The following is a 25664-nucleotide window of genomic DNA, read 5'->3' as shown; positions in this document are numbered from 1 at the left end:
ACAGCCTTTTGGGCTTGGGCCTAACCTAGGCCTTAATGGTCCGCAGAGGGTGACGAGGAAAAGAATTGGACCATTTGGGTTTGGGCCGCGTTCTATTGATTGTGACAATTGGATCCTTGACTTGTAAAAGAAATTCAATGCCTAATTTGCCATTAAACAAATATTTAAAGTACAAAAAAGTGCACCATTAGATGCATGCATTGCATACCCAATGCACTGGACGTTAATCGGGAACGCCTGAAATTTCCAACCGTCTGTTCCCGGCGGTGAAACGACACATCCCCTCCGGCACCAGCCAACAACGCTTCAAATTTGGAACCATGTCCGAACAGTCGCGAACGCTTTTCAATCTTCCTCTATATATCGATGGACCAGGTTTCTGCACGGACCCACAACACTTCTGCTCAGATCTCTGCAACTACAGCCAAGTCCCCTACCGGTCAATTTTCAAATTTTCATGGATACACTGGCATCTTTGCTTGCTTTCCACAAGGTCGAGAGGGAAATCTTCCGCCGACTGATCGATATGGATCTAAATCCGCAGGTAGCCAGAAACATAATCTGCCTTTGGCTATGGCTGGAAGAGATCGGATTCTATGACATGGTGAGACAAATCTCCATTCAAAGCAATGAATTCTTGGCCCTGGTTGCAGCCGAAGCTGAGGCTGCATTTACGTTCATCGAACCAGACGGAATGGCGCCTACTGCGTACGTTCGCCTCCCACTCACTTCCCAACTTGCCAACACACCTCTGTCTCTCAATTACTTCTCCTTGGTCAAGAGGGATGCCTTTCATGGGGTTTCTAACACCCTGAACCGAGTCGGCAATATAATCTTCAACGACATCTTGGAGGAGAGAGGACGTGTTGATACAGGGAATGGCGGAGCGATGGCTGGTGCACAAGCAGAGATGACTAGTGCTAGCGCTGCGCAACTCATGGGGCGGACACAGGTCTGGCCGTTTGGAGAGGGTACGAGCGGACTAGGCAGCGGCGGGATTGGTAATACTGGCTTGTTCGACGTTTCTGGGCTGTTCGGCATGCCGACTACGGGAGACGGTACGAGGCAACAAAAGCCCGAGCATGTTGCCTCCGGTTTGCCGGGGATTCCTGGGTTTGAAATGTGGGTAAGGCCGCCAGCTGCTGCCATTTCCACCCCCGCAGGAGCGGAGAGACTGGCAGGTGGGATGCTGCCTCTGACAAGGAACGAAGCCATGGACTTTAATTTCTCTAGGTACGTACTTATACTACTGTAAAGCCATTTATTCATTTTCTCGTTCTCTTCATGGGACGATGGAGTGTAAGTTTCTGTATGTGTTTTTGTGGTTGCAGCATTAGGCACGGGAGGGAAAGCTCAGAAAGCGTGTATGTTGATGAAGCGAAGCAGGGAGAGGCACCAGTTGTTTCTACGACAGTGTCTGTTAATGTAACGTCAATCGTGGAGGGGAATGAGAAAGAAGAGTCAGGCGTCGCCGGCAAGCCGGGGTGGTGCAACAGTAGGTTTCAGACGAGGAACTAGCTAGCGTAGTGATAAGATTGCTATACAGTTCTGAGTTCTGAGTTCTGAGTTTTCCAATCCCCATCTCTGTTTTCTTGCTCTTCATATCCCAATTTCTCAAACAAAAATAATAAATGAAGGAAGCGATGAATACTATATATTTGATGTTCTATTTTGCCCACACATATAAGCGTCATTCTAAATGAAAATCGGGTATTCGGGTTGCCCAGAGTCCATAACAATTAACAAGGAAGCTCTGATTTATCATTTTTAAGGGTCATTTAGTGAGGCCTAATCCGATAGTTTCTATGGTTTGAGAAGATAAAATAAAATAGACAACAAAAATATTTTTCTATTATTGATTCTGTGGGTGATCATTGGTTCAACGTTTCCTTTCACAGATTATTAAATAAACGCTAAAAAAATTGAAACTCTTTGATTTATGTGTAATGAAGCATTTGGGAAACATCAAATTCTACAAATTCTAGTTTTCAGGTAACACTTGGGTATTTCTTGAAATAAAATGCTAATGTAACATATTTTAAGCTGAGTTGGAAACTAATTTCATGGGCTGTTACTTAAAATGCCCGTAACGCCAACCAAATAGAAAAAATAAAAGCGTTTAAAACATCATTTTTCAATAAACACTCCCTCAATAAATGCACATGAAACCAAACAAATACTAAAAAGCTGTTGAAACATTTTTAAAAATAAAATAAAAATAAATATTCTCAAATGAATATACAAACAATTCCTAGCAGCAAGATTCAAAGTATCGGGCATTAGCATGGCCTAACATAAAAATAAATATTCTCTAATGATATTGTGACACATGGCACCTCGGAACAACTAGGTGACACCCGGAACCATTTAGGCAACAACTTGCCTTAGCCAAGTTGATGGTGTCCCCATCGGGCGGCCTGGCCCAGGCGTGATTTGGCAGCCTGGTCCAAGCGCGACCTAGCAACCTGGCCCTGGCGCGACCTGGCAGCTTGGCACAGGTGCGACCTGGCGGCTTGGCACGGACGCTGACCTAGCCAAAAAATTGATTCATCAATTGGCACCGTCTGTGGGAAACACTACAAAAAGCTAAGTTCTCATCCTCTGAAAGGCTAAGTCCTCTTCTTCCAGAAAACTAAGTTCTCACATTTTAGAAACTAAAAGCTCTCACTTTCTAGTTTCCATTTTTTATGAACTCAAAGACTATGCAAGAAGTTGATGGCCAATAGACTAAGCAGCTCTACCAACTTTATTTCAACTCGAATAAAGCCTCATCAGTCCTCTTCGTGAGGTACCCTCTACAAAGATGAGCTCTTCGTGGCTTCCGTGGGAGTAGGCGACGAACAGACTGCATGGACGTCCTTGCCGGTTGAGCCTTCCAAGGCTCCCGTGCGAGCTGGTGACCTAAAGCCAGTAGTACTGCCCCCATAGGTCGAGCTCCTAATAGCTTCTTGTAGGAGTGGGTAACCGACGTCACTAATGAGGCTGATGCAGTGCAGCCATAGCTCTAAGGTGTCGAGCTAATAAAAGACATCGACACCACATAAGACCCAGTTGCCTCTTCGGCATGGGCAAAATCAAAGATCAAGGAGAGTAGACTACGAGTCGCTCCTAGAGCCCAAGGGCTAAGGTGCCGAGCTGATAAAAGACTTTGGCACCACATAAGTCCTAGTCGCCTCCTCGGCATGGGCATACAAGTCCCAGTCGCCTCATCGGCATGGGCACATAAGACCCAGTCGCCTCTTTGGCATGGGCAAAATCAAGGATAAGGAGAGTGGACTACGAGTCGCTCCCAGAGTATAAGGAATTGAATCGATGCTTACGAGCTCATTGAATTAGTCATTTCAGGCCAAAAGGAGCAATCTACTCCCTTCGCCAAGTTACTTTCAGCTCGGGAGTGGGGGGCAAATGATGAGGGTGGATTTGGCCCTCCAATGATATTGTGACACATGGCATCTCGGAAAAACCAGGTGACACCCGGAACCACTTAGGCAACAACTTGCCTTAGCCAAGTTGATGGTGTCCCACCGGGTGGCCTGGCCCAGGCACGACTTGGTGGCCTGGCCTTGGCGCAACCTAGCGGCCTGGCACAGGTGCGACCTGGCGTCCTGATCCAGGCGCAAACTGGTGGCCTGGCCCTGGTGCAACCTGGTGACCTAGCCCTGGCACCGACCCGGCGGCCTGGCCCAAGCGCCGAACTGGCGGCCTAGCACAGGTGCCGACCTGGCAACCTGCGATCCTTGGAAGTAGACCCACGTACCAAATGATCCAGAGGGTGGCAGTTGCCTTCGGGAATCTTGGGCCACTTAGACGACCTCTCAGAAATCTTGGATGTGGTGCCTGATGCCCATGCCAAACAATGCCTATATAAAGGCACCATCTCCAATGGCATGGGGGGGGGGGCAAATAAGCATATTCTAGCTCTCATACTTTGTGATTTTTAGCTCGCAGCCTACTATAAGAGTACTGACTTAAGCATCGGAGCGACCTTGCCGGGTTAGCCACCCCGGGTCCTCTAACATTGATTCCTTGCAGGTCTCTAAAGAACTATGAAGCTCAACAATCAATCCAGCTCGGCCCTCTGGACAGTTCGACAACTAATAGGCAACTCGGCCCTCTGGTCAGCTCGACAACTAATAGGCAGTTCGGCCCTCTAGTTAGCTTGGCAACTAATAGGCAGCTCGACCCTCTAGTCAGCTCGGTAACTAATAGGCAGCTCGACCCTCTGGTCAGTTCGACAACTAATAGGCAACTCAGCCCTCTGGTCAGCTCGGCAACTAATAGGTAGTTCGGCCCTCTAGTTAGCTTGGCAACTAATAGGCAGCTCGACCCTCTGGTCAGCTCGGTAACTAATAGGCAGCTCGGCCCTCTGGTCAGCTTGGCACTCTAGTCAGCTCGTCACCTAACCTGCCTAGCTCGACCCAATCAGCTCGTCACCTAACCTGCCTAGCTCGGCCCAGTCAACTCGTCACCTAACCTGCCTAGCTCGACCCGGTCAGTTCAGCACCTAACTTGCCCAGCTCGGCCCAATTAACTCGGCACCTAATCTGCCCCCAGCTCGGCATTCAAGTCCTCATCCAGCAAAAGTTCACTTCATCCTCTGAGTCATTAGCCACTTGGAAGCAGACCAAATGACGTTAGCACAAAAAATTGATGCATAACCAAAAAGGTGTTGAAACATTTTTAAAAATAAAATAAAAGTAAATATTCTCAAATGAAGATACAAACAATTCCTACCAGCAAGATTCAAAGTATCGGGCATTAGCATGGCCTAGCATTTTTTTGGGCATGTAGTATTATCTATGGGTACCAGATACATGGGAGAAAATAAGTTGAAACAAAAGTGAAACTTGTTTGATCTCTAATGCCATTAAGCACATACATGGGCCTTGGGCCTTGGGCCAGGTGTGGGCGTTATCTTGGGACTAGCATTTTTTTTTTTTTTCCTTCATTGGGCTAACAACGGTATACCCGTCCCAATTCCAACCTGGTGGTAGTGGGTATGGATTAGGTGTGCAATTTGGGTGGATTTGGATTGGGCTTCTGTCAAATTTGAATGGGCCCGGCCCAAAGCTCGAACCCAAGTTACACCCCTAGATTTGATCCGAAGTGTTCGCTACAAACAGCCAGATCCGGACAAGCATGTATGTGTCGGGATCTGCTGACGACAAGACGCTGTGCACAGAACAGTGATACACTGCGTAAAGTACAAGATGGAAACTCCCCAATCTCCATCTATATGGGATACTGGCAAGCAGGAAAGCAACACTGCAGCAGTTTCCGAGTGTCACCAAACCCCCTTCTCCTGTTTGTTGAAGATTAGTCTTCGGAGTTGAAAGTAGAAGAACAAGAGTGAGAAATGGCCGGACAGGAAGAGTTCGTGGAGGTGGATAACGCCGAAGCTATCATCACAAGAATCGAACACAAGTCCCGGAAGATCGAAAGCTTGCTCAAACAGTATGACTTCAGCAAACCCCAATTTCCTCTTCATACTCTCATTAATCTCAGTTCCTTTTTTTATGGGCACTAATTTCATTTCTGTACGTAAGGTCTAAACCAGTTGAGGCCCTCAAAACAGCTCTTGAAGGATCACCTCCGAAGACCAGAGATGAGAGATGCAAGGTTTTTTCTTTTTGTCCTTTTTCTGGTTTTTTTAGAAAAGTTCTTTGATTAACTTTATCTTGTGATGAAGAGAAATAGAGAATTGGGTTGATGAGTCCTTTCCTTTTTTTTTTTTTTTTTTTCCTTTTTCCCCTTTGTTTGTAGTCTGCAAACTGGATAGTTGTGCATCGTGCAATAATGGCTATAAAAGATGCCGATGGGATGTTCTCCTCTTTGGATCCCGAGTACTACGACATCCTCATGAAGTAAGTCTATTTCTTCTTGGTTCTTTCTGTTTCTTATTTATATCCAGAATTTCTCCTAATTTGTAGTTTTCTACTTGTCATGGGAATCTCTACTGTTTATGGGTAATTATACTTATTATCTTCGTTTGCTATTTAAAGCAGAATTATTTTGAGCTGGTCTCTAGAACACAACAATGTGATACGTAATGAGGTTTAAATAGTATTAGGTCCTACTGTAGGTTATTTTGTTGCAGTGAAGAAAAGAGCATCTGCTAATGTAAAAAGGAGAGAAATCTTGAAAAGCTACCTTTCATCAACGCAGATGATTTTAAAGAGTAGTTCTTAGACCTGACATACCGCGGTTATGCTTACAGTCAATATTTTAATTCAACCACCAGGGATGCTTGCCATTTAGATAAACGTTTGCACTTGGGGTAGTCGCCTATATGAGTATGTTGGAACAGAGAGGTGGGTGGATTACCGAAAGATTTTTGCCTTGTGCCAGTTTTCATGGATTCTAGAATATATTTAGTTTCATGTTGCCATTGTGAATTGGAGAAGGCTTCAAGCTTACTGTTATTCTTCAAACTCTCCCATAATGAGTAATTTCTGGTAGCCATGTGTTCTATATCCTGAAATTCATTGATGATGATTTGGCATTCCATGAATTCTTGATGGACAACTCAACATAACATTTTCCTCTATCTGCTTGCTTATTTGACATAAATGGATTGCTAATATACACAATGGATGCCATTTTTTCTTCTTGCCAAATCAAACTCCCAGACTCATGTTCAATTTTGAATCAATGGCCTATGTTTTTTGATCAATTCGAGTCCAGATCTGCTGACCACAACACATTGCTGGCCACACTCATCCAGCCACACGTCAAGAATATCAGTGATGTAAAGTACAACCAATGTTCCAGATGTGCGGCTGGGTGAGCGCGGCCAGCAATGTGTTGTGGTCAGCAGATCTGAATTCATTGAATTGTGACAGGTCTTTAAAATTAAAAAAAAAAAGTGAGGATTAGTTGAAGGAGAGAAACAAAAGGTATTATAATATATGTAAATCTGAATTAAACTTAAGACTGGAATCTAAAAAAGAAACTAAGGCTATAGTTCAATTATAAATTATTATCCAGAACAAGTATGGGATGAACACCAACATCACACTCTCCAAGCCTTGGAGGGATATTCTCTCATATACAATCTTTTCATTCCTTTCATTGGGTATGATCTTGGTGACAGATTCTAGTCTGACCTTTGGTGGGGTATTGAGCTTCTGAATATTGCTTTCATAAGATTTTATTTATTTATTTACCTACTGCAGAGTATGTTGTTTTCTCTATCCTGTTGGGAAGACCATAGTTTATCATGAAACATCATTTGAAGGCCAATCAGGGGGGAGAAAGAGGAAGTTGTGATGTAGGACCAGTTTAGTTTTTGTCCTTAGAGAATGTTGAATGCTTCTTTGATCAGAATTTTATGGTTGTTGATGACTGTAATGGCTTCTTGAAGGAATAAGAGAGAAAATAGGAAGAGAAAGAAGAGAGAAAATACCTGGAATCACTCACAGGGTTCCTAAGCTGAAGAAAACCCAATAAACTCCATTGCCTATTGTGTAAAGCATCCATACATATTTATAAACTCTATACTCAACAATCCTAGGAGTCAACTGCTAGACTCATAATAGTCTTAGGAGTCAAACTATCCTATTTCAATTCAAAGAAGACTCAATAACTCTAATCCTACTAATGCAATGACTCTGAAATTTTAAACATTAAAAAACTATAAATAGATAATCAAGCCCTATTATTGGACCCCACAGAAATTTGCAAAATGAGAAAAATACCCCTACTGTCCAAAAATATAGAAATACATAAATTTTCATAAAATTCCAATTTTGACTTTTCATCTCTTGCATTAAGTTGCCCCTTTTTTTATTCTCCCAACTTCCAAGGAGGTTTTACCTCTCCATATCTACTCTTGATAGATACATTTAGGGGCCTTCACCCTTCGGGACCTGTTCCACGAAACCCTTCTACCATACTCTCATGCAAATCCTGCAGTATCTACTTTTATTGAGAAAAGACTGGCATTATTTCTCCCACCTAAAGATTCCTTCTTTTGAGAAGCTATTTACAGGAAAGATAAGCATATACGATTTGTTTCAATGGAAAAGATCAGTCACCACTACATCTTCCCCTACGTGTGCATTATGTGCCTTTAGGACAGGATACTCACTTTGTCCTTCACCATGCAGTAAATGGACAGTTCTGACACTTTCTTTTGGGTCTAACTGAACTCGATTGTGTTGCTTCTAACAACATCATGCATATTATATATTAGAAAGGGCACAGGGTTTGGTGTTAGGGACAGAAAACCTTCAATGGCTTTTTTTTCTTTTGGCAGCAATATGGAGTTACTGGACCAAACGACAGCTGATACATGTTGAAACATTCTTGAGATGTTTCAGTGCTCCCTAGGCCTTCAAGGAGGGTTGCTCCTCCCATCCCCTGCCTTGTGGAAGGGTAGATTAGCCTTAAAGTTCAAGTTTGCAAATGCATCTCATCTTTGGCTATTGAAGCTGACTTGGCTAATGCGATTCAATGTTTTCTAAAGGTAGGCAGCAGACTAATGGTGCATAGAAGATTTGCTTAATGAAACTGAAGATTACTTGGGGATCTTTTGTATAGCAACAGCTCCACTTCCACATTGTGTATTTTAATACTTGGGGATAGTAAATTTAACTAATAGCAAGTTCTTTGCTTCCTTGTGCTCCTCTCCGCTGGCTCAACCCTTTCATAACAAGAAAGTTTGGTCCAAACCTGTCCCTCCAAAAGTGGGAGCCCTTTGTTGGGAAGTCTCCCTTGGAAAAATCAACACTTTGGATGTTTTGCAAAAAAGGAGACAGTCTTTGTATCTCTCCCAACTGGTGTATCCTATGCAAAGCAAATGAAGAAAGTTGCTACCATATACTAATCACTTGCCCTTTTGTCGTAGGCCTTTGGGAAAAGCTTTTTGATCTTTTTGGGTGAAGGTGGACAGCACTAGAGCATATTTGCAATCTTTTTGACCCTACAACTTTTAGGTGGCCAAAGATAAGAGGAAGAGTTTTGTGGAGGTGTGCTAGAGCTGCTTTGGTGTGGACTGTGTGGGAAGAACGAAATGCTAGAGTCTTTAATGACAAGGAGAGGGATTAGACATGTGTGTTAGAAAGTATTTTATCTAGGGCCATAAGCTGGGTAAAATCCTTGGACCTGTTCTCGTCCTACTCTTTTGATGATATAAGTAGGAATTGGGAACAACTAGCCAAAAGTTCTGCAGTCAGTAGCAAGTCATTGGTGGATTGGAAGCCTCCCGATGTAGGTTTCATTAAATTAAATTTTGATGGCAGTAGTTTGGGCAACCCGGTGCCATCTGGATTAAATTAAATTTTGATGGCAGTAGTTTGGGCAACCCGGTGCCATCTGGAATAGGGGGAGTCTTTAGAAATGCTGAGGACCAGATTGTAGCTCTATTTTCTGGTCCTATAGGGATGGGAGATTCAGTCAATGCAGAACTCCAAGCTGTCATACAAGGAGCAGAAATTGCATTAGAGTTGGCAGTGGAGCATTTAATAATTGAAAGTGACTCCAAATTGGTTATTGGAAGGCTAAAAGAACTGGAGATGGCAGCCTGGCCTTATAGGGGGCCTTTGAGAAGATTTAAGTGGCTAACATTAAGTCTCTTAGTCACAGTTCAATGGGAAAGAAAATCGGCAAATGGGCTGGCAGATTTCCTAGCCAAACAAGGAGTACATAGGAATCAGCTCTTTGGCTTTGAGAAGATTTAAGTGGCTAACATTGTCTCTTAGTCACAGTTCAATGGGAAAGAAAATCAGCAAATGGGCTGGCAGATTTCCTAACCAAACAAGGAGTACATAGGAATCAGCTCTTTTGGGCTCAATTGTAAGCTTTATGATGTAGTTTGGAGGCTGCACCTTGTGCCTCTTTGTGGGGAGTTGTATGATGTATACTATTTTTTTATTCTATTTAATAAAATTATCATTATCTATCAAAAAAATTAACTAATAGGAGGGGAAATGCCATATTTCAAACTACAAGATAGAGACATTAGGTTGATTACAGATGCAATTTTATTTTATTGTTTTATTATATTTTTGGATGACCAAAGAGGTCAAATTGGAAAAAATGGTTTATTGGTAGGCTAGCAAAGCAGTCTTTGATATCCAAGAAGCGAAGGTGATAAAAATAATGACATAAGAGGTTGAATATGATGGTTAAACCTGGGACACAGGATTAACATTTGGGTATGGAACCCTCGTTACTTTCCTCCTATCCCATGTTATGAGCATTGGAATCCCACCATCAGATTGGGTTGGGCTTAAAGGATCATCTTGGCTAAAATACAACTTATATAGATTATAGAAGGTTACAATCTTCTGATATTACTGCTTTTTAATGGACAGTGGAGAAAGTCTCTTATGGCAGTTAAGGGGATGCCAGATTGCCAGATCTGTAGATGATGCTATGTTCCCAGACCCCACATCAAAAGGCATTCCCTGGTTCTGTTCATATTTTCCTCCATGTGGTCAGCTACATGAATCTTTTTTTTTTTTTTTGCCACTCTGCTCAAGAAAATGGCAACTGATTTTGGTAGAGAAGTAGATAGACTTGAAGACCAAAGTTCACAGATTTAATAAATAGAGGGAAAACAAAAACAAATTTCCAGCAATTTGAATTCCACTCCTCCATTTGATTTACAGTTATTGTTTCAACTATGCTATGACCATTATTGCATGCATATGATACAGGAGTGATAATCTAGTGCAGTTATAGGAGCTTAACTGGGCTAACTAATTGCAACCAAAAAAAGGGCTAGCTAAAAAATATGGATGTAGGGAGATGCCCAAATAGCACCCCTGAAGTATTTGATAATTACTTAATGTACCCTTTAGGTTTGAATACTTAAAGACCCTTAGTCCAAAGGACCAGAGAAGCCCACTGATTTGAAATTTGAGAGGTGAGGTGCCTTCTTATTGTTTGATGTCTTCAACGTCTACCCAGAACACAGTAACAGAGTATGTTTGTTGTATTGCCACTGTTATCTGAACCAATAGGATTGGTTAAATTTTGTCATTTGATACTTACCACAATTATAAATTTAAATGATTGAAGAACACTGAAAGCCTGGATCTGTGTGTTAGGCATTTGGTTTCATAAAATTATCAATAAAAACAACAAAAACTCTCAACATGATTTTGGCTTTGCAAAGAAGATTGGCCAAAGCTTTATGACTCTATGTTACTTGTTCACAAAACTTGCTAATAGTGGAATTTTTAAAACCAGAAAAGCTTAAGGGTTTCACATTCAATCTATAAATCGCTTTTGGCAACCCTGTTGTAGTGGAGGAGAGGAAGATGAAGGGGAGAAGGAAGAAGGAGGAGGAGGGGAGAGAGAGAGGGAGGGAAAAGAGCTCTATCACCGCTTCTCCGTTTTGGTGGTCTGTGTTTAAAAACGGAGCAAAGAATGCCTTTGCTGTCAAATTGATTATAAAAGCTCCATTGCAGCTTCTTTCACAAACTCAAAAGAAAAAAAAAAAAATCTGCCCGTTGAACATCGAAGCTCCTGCTCCGTGCTCTATTTCTGACTCCCTCTTTTTTTTATCAGCAGATTAATTTCATTTATTAAATTGAAACAGAGAACAAGTGTATATCTACTCGGTGCTAAGTTTATTTGCTTATCTCAAGAAATGACCAAGAGTGAATCTCCTTCTACTTCCAAATCCCTAACCTCTAGTCGTACTGCTAGTTTCAAGCCTTGCAAAAGAGTCATGACTCCTCCCTCTTCTCTCATTTGTTTTTAATCGTTTGAAAAACGGTATGTTTTTTTATCTATTATGGGTACCAAGCTTCATTACAGAACTTACCCTTGCTGCCAGAGAAGAGGTTCCCAGCCATACGCCTATACAAGATCTAAAAAAATGTTCAGTGTGGATGTTGAATATGTTTTGCAGTCCTAACTCTGAAGACAAAAATTGATAGAATAGGAGGGAAACAAGATTTTACAAATGAATGTGTTAAAAAAAATTGTAATTTTGTCTAGAACGTGGAATGTTAAACCAATAAGAGGAGGCCCACTCATTGCAGCAATGGTGATGAATGGTGTTTGAGATGGTAATTCAATATTCTTAATGATGGTGGCTTTGATCGGGAAGCTATTGATGGAATCCATATAAATAATGGCGATGTCCATTTGGGCATGTGGAGGTAGCCTATGTCTTTGAGCTCTATTAGTTATTTCCAGTGTTGACCTTTCCTTCAGTTTCTTCTCCAATGGTGCCCACTGTGCCATTAAATTATTTGAAAGTGATTTTTGAGAAGGTAAATTTCGAAAATTTGAAGAATAGTAAGGAGAAAAACAGTCTTTTTGTCCAATTTAACAGCCCAAGGTAATGGAAAATGAATTTCTAAAACCTCGGGTACTTTAAGTAGTTAACCCAAAAGAGTATAGGGGCCATTACTTGGTGTAATGATAAAATCTCAGGTTGGCAAGCCGGATAATGTAGCTTCGAGCTTGCAGTCATGATTTCCTACTAACTTTGCTCTCTCCTCTACTAACCCAATGAACCAATTTCAACCAGTGTTTTAAGACTCAGATTGGATTGGACGGTTGGACCAGTCAACTCAAGAACTGGAAGGGATTCCCGTTTTTTAGAAACCCAATTTTCATTTTTCTGAAAAACTGATAAAACCAGTCAAAACCCAGTAGAATCGTTGAAAACCAGTTGGGTTTCAATGACCCAGCCAGTTTTCACGAACGCTCAGATCACTTAAGTGTTAAAATTTTAAAATGGTGGTAAGAAGAAGATTCAAATCTGGGTTCTCTTAATTACATGCATTAGCATTAAACCATCAACCCATCTTTTTTTTTTTTTTTGTGCTTACTGTTGCCCCTTTTAATACACACACACACACACACTAATTAAATACGTGTATATTCTGAAAAATGAATGCAAATTGAAAGATTTGAACCCTTGTCATATATATCAAAAAACAGCACTTTGACCATCTATCTGCCACTTACAAGTCTATTTTGTCTTACAAAATCTATTATATATAATTGTTACGTGACTTGCCATCAAATTGTTTGACCAGTGGTCAAATTATTTGACCCATGACCCAGTAAGCATTTTGATTTTGTGTCTGTCTTAAAGCACTGATTTCAACTGTCCCTCATCATGTGACAAGAGTCCTAACTGGTATACTTCGTTGAAAAATATCTATTTTTTAGGCATGAATCCTTTCCAGAAATAAAAACAATATCTATCTATTCTATTTCTTTGTGTCAACCAGTAGGAAAGAAAGTAGCAAACCAAGAAGAAAATAGAGAAAACACCAAGATTTAATGTGATTTGGCTTGATAGCCTACATCCACGAGAAGAGAGGGAATACAAGACGTCCATTCTCACTCAACCCTAATCCCACACAACCATTGGCTTAAATAAGCAAAAGACCAAATTATATCAGAATTACACAAGGCTTCTCTTCCTCCCATAAATACATACAAGTCCCCAATATTAATCAACATTACAAATATATCCTTGTAACCTCCAACACTCTCCCTACAATAAAACCCAAATACAACCGATTACAATATTATCTCTCTACACCCTCCCTTAAACTCAAGGTGGGGAAACCAGCTTAAGTTTGCAAGGATGTTGGAGTAACCTCCATGAAAATAGGTATACTATTGAAGCAGCAACCATGAAACTTGAGACCAAAGTTATGTGTTAGAAAGCTGAATGAACTCATATCGAAAGTCAAAATATTTAGTAATCACCAAATTGAACTGGCCAATGAAAACAGGGGCGGAGCCAAGGGAGCCATGGCCCCCCTTTGATCCAGAAATCCCCACTATAATACAATATTCCATGTAAATTAGCCCTCTCCCCCCACTTCCCACCTATTCCTGAATGGAAAGCCAACACATATCATGCCAAAGAATGGTTACCACTTGATGAGGCCATGTGAAAGTGAAAAATGATCACTACACTTTATTTGAACACAAATGGATCTTCACAAACTTACTAACAGTCCATCAATGCACTACAAACTACCACACACTTTACCACATTGAAGACTGAACACAGTTGCATCTACGACTTCTTGCATGACTACACGCCTACCACCAAAAAAAAGTCTTTTTACTTGAGAAACTAGGATAGCATTACACACTTACCACCAAGATATCACCACATCACAAAACTGCCCTCTTCGATCTGCCGAGAAGAGGGACCTTGGAAAAACACCACCAACACACAAAACACTGCAACCTAAGGCATTAAAGCCCCTTTCACACTTACTGTTAACAGTAATCGGTTATTAATAGTAGTGGTCGATTGTTAACTGTAATAGTCGATTGTTTTAATAAGCAATCGGCTCTTGGACAAGAAAAGGAACTTATGCAGAAAAAAAGCTTTACCTCCCCAACATTTAAAACAATGTCTGTTGTAAGCTCGGATGTGACATATCTGATACAACTGCCATCAGCTTTAAACACATCTGGCTTCGATCCCAATTTCATAAACTTCATCTCCCAATACCTAGAATACAAAACCCAGAAAATCCTCTGAAAACAATCCAAAAATCTGCCTATAAAAAAAATCACCTTTGAATTTCAAAAACCACAATTCTGACATCACTGTTGAACCCACTCTCAAGTTTCTCCCCAATCAGATCAGATTTCCTTGCAGGTTGCTTCACTGATTCAAGCACCACAGACCTCACGTGAACAGTAACTCGATTGCTAGTCTTCCTTGGTTCATCAAACTAATTCCCACACTAAACTTGTTCTGATACCATATCAATCAACAGGTAAGAGAATAGTAAACCAAGAAGAAAATAGGAAGAAGAAAGAGAGAAAGCACCAAGATTTAACATGATTCAGCTTGGTAGTCTACATCCATGGGAAGAGAGGGAAAACATCCACTATGAGAATAGATACAAAATGCCCACTCTCACTCAACCCTAATCCCATACAAAATGTCCCAAATACTTATCAACATCACAAATATATCCCTATAACCTCCAACATTCTCCCTAAAAGAAAACCCAAATACAATATCTCTCTACACTCCACAACCTCTTCTCCTTTCTTTTTTTACCTGTTCACTGAAACTTTAATCCCCTTTCTGTTTTTCTTCTCTCTTTGCACACTTAGGTATCGTGGGCTTTTCTAAAGAAACAAACATTGACATGCACCCTGATACCCAAGCATGATGAGACCATATCGATCACAAATTAGTGTCATTGAGAACCGTGGCAGTTCGTCAAGAACAATGGACTGCCATCTTAAGATCCATAACTTTGTACAGGTAACTTCTTCATGTTTGCATTTGGCAATTATTTAGCCTAAGAGCTAAATGCCATGCTTCCAGAAATTTTGGGGATGATCAGGGGTGATTTGAGTAGTGATGGTATTTTTTACCATGGATTTGAAGAGAGGAAAAAGAAGAAATTTTAAAATTAAGCTTCATATCTACAAGTAAAAACAACGGTAGCAATGGTGTTTTTAATTTACTTGCATTGTTGTCAGTGATATATTTAAATGAAATAATAGAAGATAAATAGAAACCTTATGCATGACTTCTAGATCATCCTTAAAATTGGTTGGCTGGTCGAGTCTGGGGGCCACCACTTAACTATTATCTGAAATACCTTACATTATGTTAGGAAAGGAATTGTTAGAAACCACTAATCTAGTCTTCTTTTTTTAAGTTTTTTTGGTATTACATATTACACATTACAAGGGATCAAGGGACTGGGACAAAGGAGGGGAACGTAAGGCTCAGTTTGGAAAGAGTACAAATACAAATATGTACAGTACAAATACATACAAAATAATAAGAGGTTTTGCAGTCTACATATTTGTATTTGTACTCCTTCCAAACTGAGTCTCAAGTCCACTGACCTTACTGGAGAGCCTGCAGTTATGCGGATTTTATCAACTCTTGTTCCATTCACAGGATTTTCCTGATATGAAGAGGGAGAAAGACTTGTGTTCTTGTTTTGGGATTGAAAAAATGGATGCAGGACAGTTATTGTACAGGAGATTTGATTGGCACTATCTGCCAGTCAGTGGATTCATAACCTTTGACCTGTAGCACATGTATGGTGGAGTCTGGCACCTAGGATTATTTGTATTAGTTATTTTGTTGCATATTTACATTTCCTAAATCGCTTCTGCAGGTACTTGTATAGAGGTTTGGCTACTGGAGACCGTCCCACATGTGACCAATGCCTACGGATTCATGAAAAACTAACAGAAAGAGCTGGGCTGGGATGCATATTGCGCGCCCTTGCAGACACTGTAAACACTGTTTGAAAGCTTCCCATTTGGTATTTTGAAGATGTAGATAAGCAACCCATGTGCGGTGATATGCTCCTCACAGTTTATAGTTATGAAAATCTCTGTTCAGTCCTTGTCACAACTGTTTGTATTAAGACCGGCTACAGTTTCAAGGTTGTTGGATCCGTAGAAAGAACAAATTAAGGAAACATTTTATGAAATAGTTTTGAAGTTAATGTTTCAGATTTTCAGTTGGCTTTATTTGGTCAATGACATTATAAAATACCATTGCACTTGGTTTGGATTTTGTAGAGCCTTTTTATTCTCTTTGTGATTCAGCATTGACACAGCATGGACAAAATTACACACAAAATTTGAGGTGGCTGACACGGACATGGAACCTTTTCTGAGTTCAGTTGTCTTCAAACCAATTCACATGCCTTATTTCATCATCAGTAGTAGTGGTTCTTTTCAACCCACCTCCCTATCCACTTGGCTTTGCAATTTGCAGGTCTGGGTTCCCCAATTTCAAGTCAGCTTAAGTAGGGCCGGCCAGAGGTATGGGTTTGGGCAGTTTCGAAATTGCTTTCAATTGAACTGTCTGTCCCGCCGGACACCCCACCCACTCCATTCAATCTAGAGTAAGCTGGATCTAATTCCCAACATGGATTTTGTTCAATACATGCTTGAATTCCAATCCGACCCGGATCAAATATACAAGAAGAAAAAGCCAATAGAACTTGAGTTTAAAGCAGTGATCATGAAAGGTTGCTTTAATGAGTCCGACACTATCCCGTTTGAGATCTACCACTGTTTTCTTGCATCATATTACTTGAAGCTCACGAAGGAAAAGGTGATGTGACATGAGGAAGGTGTGGATCCGACAAAGTCCTACCAAGAACAGGAAGGGTGTTGGTGGGGGTGGAGTCAATAATGGAAGGAGAGGTTCACCAATCTCACCCACCCTACTTTGTCTCTGTGTGTTTCCTCTTTGCGGAAAATATCAACTTTAAATCGGTGAATGGACCGATCTCCCAATCATTGCCCCTGTTTAGCTCATTCCTAAATCCCACTTGCTTTAGCCTTCAGGAAATTGGAGTAAATATGCACGGCTACCCATACTTGGTAATGGCTACTTGCTGTGCTGGCTCATCGTACTTCGATTTTTCACCTGTACACAGATGCTTGCTTTGCTGTATTGGACTGAACCCCATATCATAAAAGCGATGGTGTGAGTCACTCGATGTTGCAGTTGCACCCATCGAATCATGGCCATATATCATCATTTCAAGTTTATCCTCCACATGAAATCATCTTTTTTCATTTTTTAGTAAAAGTGATGAAATCATCTTGATTGGTCACTAAGTAACACTCAATAGACATGTTTTTACCAGGTTCTGTATTTTGTAATCATGGCCGGTGGAAATTCTCAAACCTTCTCTTTTTGTATTCTTCTCTTTATCGTTCTTAATTTTTTTTTTTTTCTTTTTAGTTAGCAAAAAAAAAAACATCAGAAAACATTGGAAATTGATGAACAGGGGTTAGCATAAAACATAAAAGAGGGAAGATAAAAAGGAAAAAAAAAACACAGAAGAACCAAAAAGAAAAAGAAGTCCAAGAAGATTTAGACAGGATACAGTGGTGATTGGGGGGAGAGAGAAGGGAAATGGGGATACGATGTAGAATCCAAAGAAACAGAAGAGGAAGAGGAAGTAATGGCCACATGCAAGGGAATTGGGAGCCAGGTAGCTAACCCTGCCATCCCCCACGTGATAGGTTCCCCATATTGGTCTTGGACATCTCCTCCCACACCCACGTGATGGCTTTCTCCATTATTCAAACAAATCCACCAGCGCATGGGTTCACTGGTTGGCCTTGTTTATAGACCCTCCTCCCCTTCCCTTTATTAGTTATACCCAGGACCATACAAATAAATAAAAGAAAGAACTTGGAATAAATCATATGGTTGAGATTTCAGGCTCACGTGGAATGTCCCCTCGTATCTTATGGGGGGGACCAACGGTTGGGGGTTAAAGGTCATACCAACTGTCGGAAGCAAAGACGTTTTATATAACCCCTTGATTCTTTTACTAAACTCTGAGCTCTTATTATAGTTGTGGTTAACTTTTGTCGATTGCAATTTAAAAGACCTCTGATTTGCGCCGTGTCCAAATCCAAACTTTATTAATCGAAGCGACGTTACTTTCTTTTTTACTTTTTTTCTATTCTTTTAGATTACTATCAAGTATTACCCTCTGATTATGGAACTGGCTAGCCAGCTATGGTTTCGATAATAAACTATTAATTATAATAAAAATAATTGAATCAGAACCCAAAGAATCCGAGATTGGGAACCAAAGCAAACCTATCAAAACATGTTTATCATGTGACTTAGATTCAAGTTGGGTATGATTGAAACGGAAGAAAGAGAGAGATCCAAGCTGGCATCTACCATCATCATCTTTGTTTTTTAGTCAATGTAACCAAAGAGCTTAAGTTTTATTATCTGCCTAAACATTATAATATATGTAAAAAGGGTCATGGTCCAAGAGCACCAACATGGACTAGACAATAATCTTTCTGGTCATTGATAGAGTCCGATTTTATGTCCCCACTAAATTCTCCTGCAATCTCTACACAACCACAATAAAACAAACCAAATAATTGTAATTTATAATCCATGATTTTTTTTCTTTCATTGGATGAACAAACTTGGATGAGACGAAAAATGAGACTTTACACCAAATTATCTCCGAAATTTTGACCTTTGACCAACCTCTTCTAATCCCTCACCCTCATTTTAGTTGTACTTTCAAAGAAAGAAAATCTCCCCTTTCTCTTCGCAGTCTATATCTCTAAACCAGACGAAAGAGGACGAACCACCAACTACTAATCCAAGATACAGAGAGATACGCCAAAATCAAAAAGCCGAGAAACATCCCCGCAATCATACACCCTAACAACCTCACCCCAGCCGTGTGAAACTTCTGCTTCCCCACTCATCCTCCAATACATGCTTTCATATTTTGAGTCTAGAACTACAAGGGGGGAGAGAGAGAGATTCTGCTAAAAAATGGCTTAATACTCTTCCGTACGAATCCCCCAAAACTTTAATTTTTTTTTTTTTTCAAACGTCTGAGGAATCATTGATTCACCAGAAGGCCCTTAACCTGCACTTGAAATGACCAGATCGCCCCTGAAGGGAGCGAATATTTACGATCTCGGGGCTGGAGCATCGAACGGCCTATGATGGATTGGCGCAGCTGCCCATGGGTTGATGGCGATGGGACGATGGTGGTGAGGACCAGCCATCGCCATCGGGTGGTGGGGAGCATCGACGGCGGCTGTTGCCGTGGCCGCCGACGACGACGACGAGACTGCGACGCGCTCGCATGAGGGACACATGGTGAGGGTGGTGGGTGGTGTCATGTGCATGTAGAACTGAGGGGACAGCTTGAGTGCCCTCAGTTCCTGCACCTCCTTCTGTAACCTCCTATTTTCCTCAGTCAAGTTCTCGCAGCATCTCTTCAAGAATTCACAGTCCACCTCCGTCTGCTTCAACTTGGTCCTTGCCCTCCTGTTCTGGAACCACACCTCCACTTGTCGAGGTCGCAGGTTTAATTGCTTCGCCAACGCCAGCTTTTGCTTCTGACAATAAACAACCAAATCAACATTAGCTTGGAAATAATGAACACAAATAATGTTCCGCCAAAGGAAACAGGGAATGACTTATGAATATCAGAGATACTTACGGGGTTCAGAGTGTTGTGTTCTTTGAAGCTCTCCTCGAGCACGGCAGACTGGTCCTTGGACAGTCTGAGCTTCTTTCGAGACATGTCACCGTCCTCTTCATCACTTATTCCACGAGAGCAAGCTCTCTCGATCTCGTGCTCTTCTCCATTTGTGTCTCTTTCGCTCCGCTTTCCACTGACGCTTGATATTGTGCTGTTTGGGGAGGAAACTGCTGCTTCTTCTTCACAGTCTACAGTTGATGGCATGCGGTTCACATCGATCCCTCTTAGGAACGTTCTTGTCTCACCTCTGAACATATCTGAGTTTCTGTCTGTAATGCAGAATGAGCCAAGGTTAGGAAAATGAAGATACTAGATCTGCATGTTAGATTGAAGTTAAGAGATGGTCGGGATTAATGTACGAATTGATTGGGAAACACGATACATCGAGAGGATCTTAAAGATCGAGGGCATTGAGGACAAAGATATACTAAGTGAAGGGAAAAAGAGATTGAGATACTTAGCAAAGCTTCGGTCCATGAACAGAAAAGAGTAAATCTTTGTTCATATATCAGCAAAAGAATTGGAAAAGCGGAAAAGAGAAAGGAAAAAAGGGGGAAAAAAAGAAAACACAATTTCTTCCGTGAAAAGAATCGGAAAAGCGTGAAAGGAGAAAGGAAAAAAGAAGACGAGATTTCTTCATCAGATCTAGAAGCAGATCAGATCAAGCATTCTCGATAACAAGCAGGAATCCTAACACGAAACAATCTCAAAATACCTGACGAAGCGAAGGCCTCATTCCAAGTGTTCTTCTGAGCCACGAAAGGCGAAGCAGGAGACGACGAGACCGACGAAGGCATGAGATTCAACTGCAACGAATGGCGACTGTCCGCGGTGCTCAGGCTCAGACTCAGCCCCAGATCCTCCTTCTCAACCATCATTTTCGCTATCCCTTCCCTTCCCGATCGACCTACTTTACTTTCTCCGGCTCTTCTAATCTCTTTTCCTTGTTTCAAATCGAATCCGGAACTCTCCTAGGGTTAGGTCCTTCGCCTTTTTAGGGTTTGATGCAATCACTCAATCTCAGAAAGCAGAGTGGAGGAGAAGAAAACAATGACAATTTTCGAACGCTTTCAGCTTTTCAGTACAGTGAGGGGGAGAAGTCTTTATATAGAGCAAGTGTTGTTCAATCATGATTTGTGTCAGGGCGCCAATTATCTCAATCATGACTCCCTAACCTAACCTAACCCTCGTTTAACTCAACCATGGTTCCCACGCTTCTTCCTTCCTTCGTATATCGTAACTCCCAACGCTTTAACCACGCTTCTCTTAACTCCTCATGTTGACCGTTGACTATCACCCGATATTTCCCAATTACTCCCGAGAAATTGAACTAATTACGAGTTTGTTGGGCTTCGTCAGTTACGCTGAAGGAAGATAAGTTCCGCATTTAAAGTTTCGGGGAACCGAAACTCGTTTGTTTCCGAAACTACCCTTACGTTTCGCCTCTTTCGGAACTTAAATGGCTCTTTAATGGTACGCGGATGTTTAGCATTTCAAGGTCATTTGCATTGAAAGAGACTGGAGAATTTAAATGACGAAAGTGACCTCACAAGGTACGAGATTTATTGCTATCTAGTTTTGGGATTTAGAAGAAAGTTGAGAGGTAATGTCGTCGAATAGAGTGACATTGGCGAAAGGGGGGGAATGGGGTAGGGAGTGGAAGGAAAGAGGGGACAAGGGAGAGTGGGAGTCACGTGGGGAGAGAGATGAGGGAAACCTGGATGAACTCACGTGGACCAACATGTCCTGCTAGGACACGTGCCTACAGGATATCGAGAAATGTGACATGTGGGCCCTCGCAAGCAACCACCAGCCGTGCGTGTCATCTTGTTCCTCAATGCCCCGACACCCACTCCTCATAATCATTGGACTCCCATCCCCCTCCCTCCCTCTCTCATCCCCAACTCAACCCTGTTTCTTCTCACTCCCTCTCCACTCCAGGTTTTCATGCAACCGGTCTCCTCTCCCTAAATTACATTAAAGCCCCTCCCTCTCTCTCATTCAATGACTGAGATACCCCATATGGCTCTAATGATTCCTCTCTGGTTATAAATTATAAATTAATAATATAATATATTATTAGGACGGCAAACGGATCGGATCTGATTCAATAATGGTGTATCCGATGGTTTCGATGAGAAATATTGATGGTGTATCCGATGGATTCGATAAGAAATACGACTGATTTGAATCTGATAAAAATTCTTAGGATTTTCAAAGCGTATGATTGGAATTCAAATTATAATATCTTATCGGATATTTGATTCGAATTTCGTTCTATTTAAATTGTAATATAAAAACTTGATGATATACTGTAAATAATATATTATATTATTCATATAATATATAATATATTATAACACATATTATATATTATATAATTATGTAAATAATATATAATATTTCATAATTAATGGATCGATTCGAATTCAATCCATTAACTAAATGGAACAACTTTTCCTATATGATCCGATTTGTTAGGACTAAGGGAGATGTCTAAATCCAGCTTACCAAATTGGATTCAGATTGGAATTGGATCTCATCCAATTCATTTGCAGCGCTAAGAAAATAAGATGGTTAATGTGGACTATAATTGATAACGAATCCCTTGAATTAGGGGTGTCAATTGAATTGGATTTGGTCAGATCGGATTGTGAATTCATTATAAATGGACCAAGTCTAATTCAATCCAATGAATGTTTTAGATTAATTTGGACCGGTTCAATTCAATGTCTGGACCTTTTAATCTATTCAAATTCGTTTTGATATAGATTGGTTTCAATCCTAATCCGGATCCATTGACACATATATTCTTATCTTATATCAATTAACGAGGTATTAGTTTAATCCAACCCAATTTAATATAAATTTGTTACGGACATATCAGTTCCAATCTAATCTAATAAATATTTTGGACCGGATTGATCCAACTCAATATGTCTTGTTGGTCCGACCAATCTATCCAAATTGATTTTCTGGTCCATTGACACCTTTACCTTGAATTGATAAAAAAAAAAGTAAAAAATCCCTAAACTTCCAATGCTTTTTGATAAATACTAAAACATTTTCTTAACTTTTTGTTTGCGGTGTAAATTTCACTTGCTGAGTGTTCTACCAAAAAAGAGGTATATTATCTAAAATTCATTATATCTTTTTCGCATTCTAGGCCGATTGTAAATTCTAATTCAACTTTGCTGTTACATTTTACTTTTGTTTCATTTGTTTATGAGAAAAAAAATGATTTGGTCCACATTTCATCCGAAAGAGAATGGAGGTAGGAATTATTTGATTGTAACAAGGTAGGAAGTAAGACATTGTGATTATATGAGAGACAATTGAGGTAGGAAAAAAGTGATGTAAATTTTGCATAAGTTCTTGGAATGCAAAATTTGCACTCCTAATGAACGAAAGGCTCAGTTTGGAACTAAATATAAATACAAAACATTGTATTTTATATGTATTTATACTGCACATATATTATATTTGTACTCCTTTCAAACTGAATCCAAATGATACAAAAAAAAATTGCAAATTTTGTATCAAATAGAAGTACAAATCATAATTATAAGCAAACAAACATAAAAATGAACCAGGTGTGAAATTTATATAGGTTCTGATTCGTACTGCAAACGAATAGAGCCAAAAGGACATTAATTACAGGATTAAAAAACCATTACTTATTTATTCTGCCACATGACCATATATAACATTAATGTTTCTTAAATTCCCAATAGAATTCCTATTTAATTCGACTTTAAATTAAATAGACCAAAATGCCCACTTTGACTGATCTTTGATGCTTGTAAACATCTATAAAAGCAGCAGCCTAAAGAATATGCAACAATTTCCTTTCTTTCTTTCGTAGAAGATCTGCCTTCTTCTCGAGTCAAAGGAAAATTAGAGTGTCTTAAAGGTGCATCAGCATCTATTGTCCAATGTGGCTAGTAGATTAACCATGTGGCTAACAAATTGATAAATGAGTTTAATGATTAGTATATTTGAGGGTAATTTAGTATTTTTATTAAAAACTTTATTGGGGGTTTAAGGATTCTTTTTTTTCTAAAATAAATTCACAACGTTATAAATTAATGTGGCACAAATTACACCTCCCACTCCAATATCTTTTTGTTGATGTCGCAATTGTTTATGCTTTAAAAACAAAGTCATACGTACCCAACCCGGATATATGATAGACTTGGCAATTGGGTTGGATGGGTCGGGTTTAGGTTGGGTTATCAAATGCTAGACCCTAATCGTAAATGTTTGGATTAAGGTTGGCCTATAGGCCAATTTGGATTATCCCAAAAAATAACTAAAATTAAAAAAAATAAAGAAAAACTACATGAAAAACGTCAAAATGAAAGGAATTAACCTTAAAATTTTAAATATAAAATAAAAAATAAATAAACATTTAACAATTCAAAAAGTAAACAATAAAAAGAAAAAATTAAAGAGTGAAAACTTCTAACAATGCATAAATAGTCCTAATTAGACTTGACAATTGGGTTAACAGGTTGACCCATGACCCAATCCAACCGATTTTTTCAGGTTGGGTCATTCTCATGTTCGAATAGCTAAATATGACACCCTAACGCCATTTTTCCATGTTACGTTCACGGACTAGATCAAATTTTTGCCTGAACTAGCATATGATATTTCTAAACGTTATATTTGCACACATTCCCCGTACAAAAACGAGTCAAGACCAAAATCAATCTCAAGTCTCCACTACAACCAGTCATAAACCTTACCAACTCAGCCAATTGGCACCTTGATGCTTAATTTCTACTTAACCTTTGTTAATTAGGAGGGATGTGCCATTAATCATTGTACATGATTTCATCTTAATATAATGTTTTATTTTAACAAAACTTAGTTTTATGATTAGATGCTTTCTCATTATAAGTGTTCAAAACAATTCTTCCCTAATAATTACATGACATTGTATAATAACATGAAATAATAATAATGCTGTTTCTTTTTAATGCAAACAGCGCTGGCTTATTATTATTTCATGTTATTATATAGCAAGAAAGCGGTAGGGGTAATTTCGTCAAATGAATAATTAGAGAAATCCAAGTTGGGGATTGGTTTGGGATATAAAATCCGGCAGGCTGTCGGATCATAATTAAGTGGCCCCACAGGTGCGTGCTAGCTGTCCCACGTGTCCCCCCAATTATAGATCCCCTCGCTATCCGACAACCCCTATCATAGCCTCCTCCATGGCTCCTTCCCCCGGCCTCCCATTCACCCGTACGTGACTACGACCCTCATCTCCCCCCATGTGATTTTCACGTGATTCTGGCCCCTCCCTCCTTCCACTGCATTTACTCAACTACCCCTTCTCCCATAGCAAGCAATCATTTGCCAATGGATTACAATTTTCAAATCTTTACGCTGGGCCCACCTGCAAAAGTGACGTCCATCCATCGTGGCCCATTAATAACCATGTCCGCATTTGGACTGATTACCGGATATCAACCCTTGGATCAAAAAACCTAGAAAGTCCTTTCCACCAACCCACTTACAGCAAGACAAGGGTTAATATGGTCATTTCGAACTCCCCCCGCCCACTTGCAGTTGCAGACTGTTGCAGACTTGCTCCTCTATTATTATCCGATTCATGTGAATCCTACGTGGGATACCAGGTAGACACGGCCGACGACAGCGAGG

At 40.3% G+C, this 25664-nt stretch overlaps 2 protein-coding genes across 2 annotated transcripts; one reads left to right on the top strand and one right to left on the bottom strand.

Moving 5' to 3' along the window:
- The first annotated feature begins 5121 nt into the window (after positions 1 to 5121).
- Positions 5122 to 16501, top strand: CRK (ARP2/3 complex 16 kDa subunit (p16-Arc)). The gene is made up of 4 exons (XM_088949510.1): positions 5122 to 5454; positions 5547 to 5619; positions 5764 to 5864; positions 16098 to 16501. Exons 1-4 carry the CDS (start codon positions 5357 to 5359, stop codon positions 16231 to 16233), a joined length of 408 nt encoding a protein of 135 aa, XP_088805636.1. The 5' UTR covers positions 5122 to 5356; the 3' UTR covers positions 16234 to 16501.
- Positions 16502 to 18844: 2343 nt separating this feature from the next.
- Positions 18845 to 21116, bottom strand: LOC148848325 (homeobox-leucine zipper protein HAT4-like). The gene is made up of 3 exons (XM_088952303.1): positions 20707 to 21116; positions 19950 to 20260; positions 18845 to 19845 (listed from the first exon to the last, which is right to left on the bottom strand). The coding sequence occupies exons 1-3, from the start codon at positions 20867 to 20869 to the stop codon at positions 19411 to 19413; spliced, it is 909 nt and encodes a 302-aa protein (XP_088808429.1). The 5' UTR covers positions 20870 to 21116; the 3' UTR covers positions 18845 to 19410.
- Positions 21117 to 25664: the final 4548 nt, after the last annotated feature.

The sequence above is a fragment of the Nelumbo lutea genome, chromosome 6 (assembly GCF_056320005.1).
Source record: "Nelumbo lutea isolate HS-2025 chromosome 6, American lotus-T2T, whole genome shotgun sequence".
Lineage (NCBI taxonomy): Eukaryota > Viridiplantae > Streptophyta > Magnoliopsida > Proteales > Nelumbonaceae > Nelumbo > Nelumbo lutea.
The sequence above is the reverse complement of the archived record's forward strand: the minus strand, read 5'-3'. Positions and strand labels throughout refer to the sequence as shown.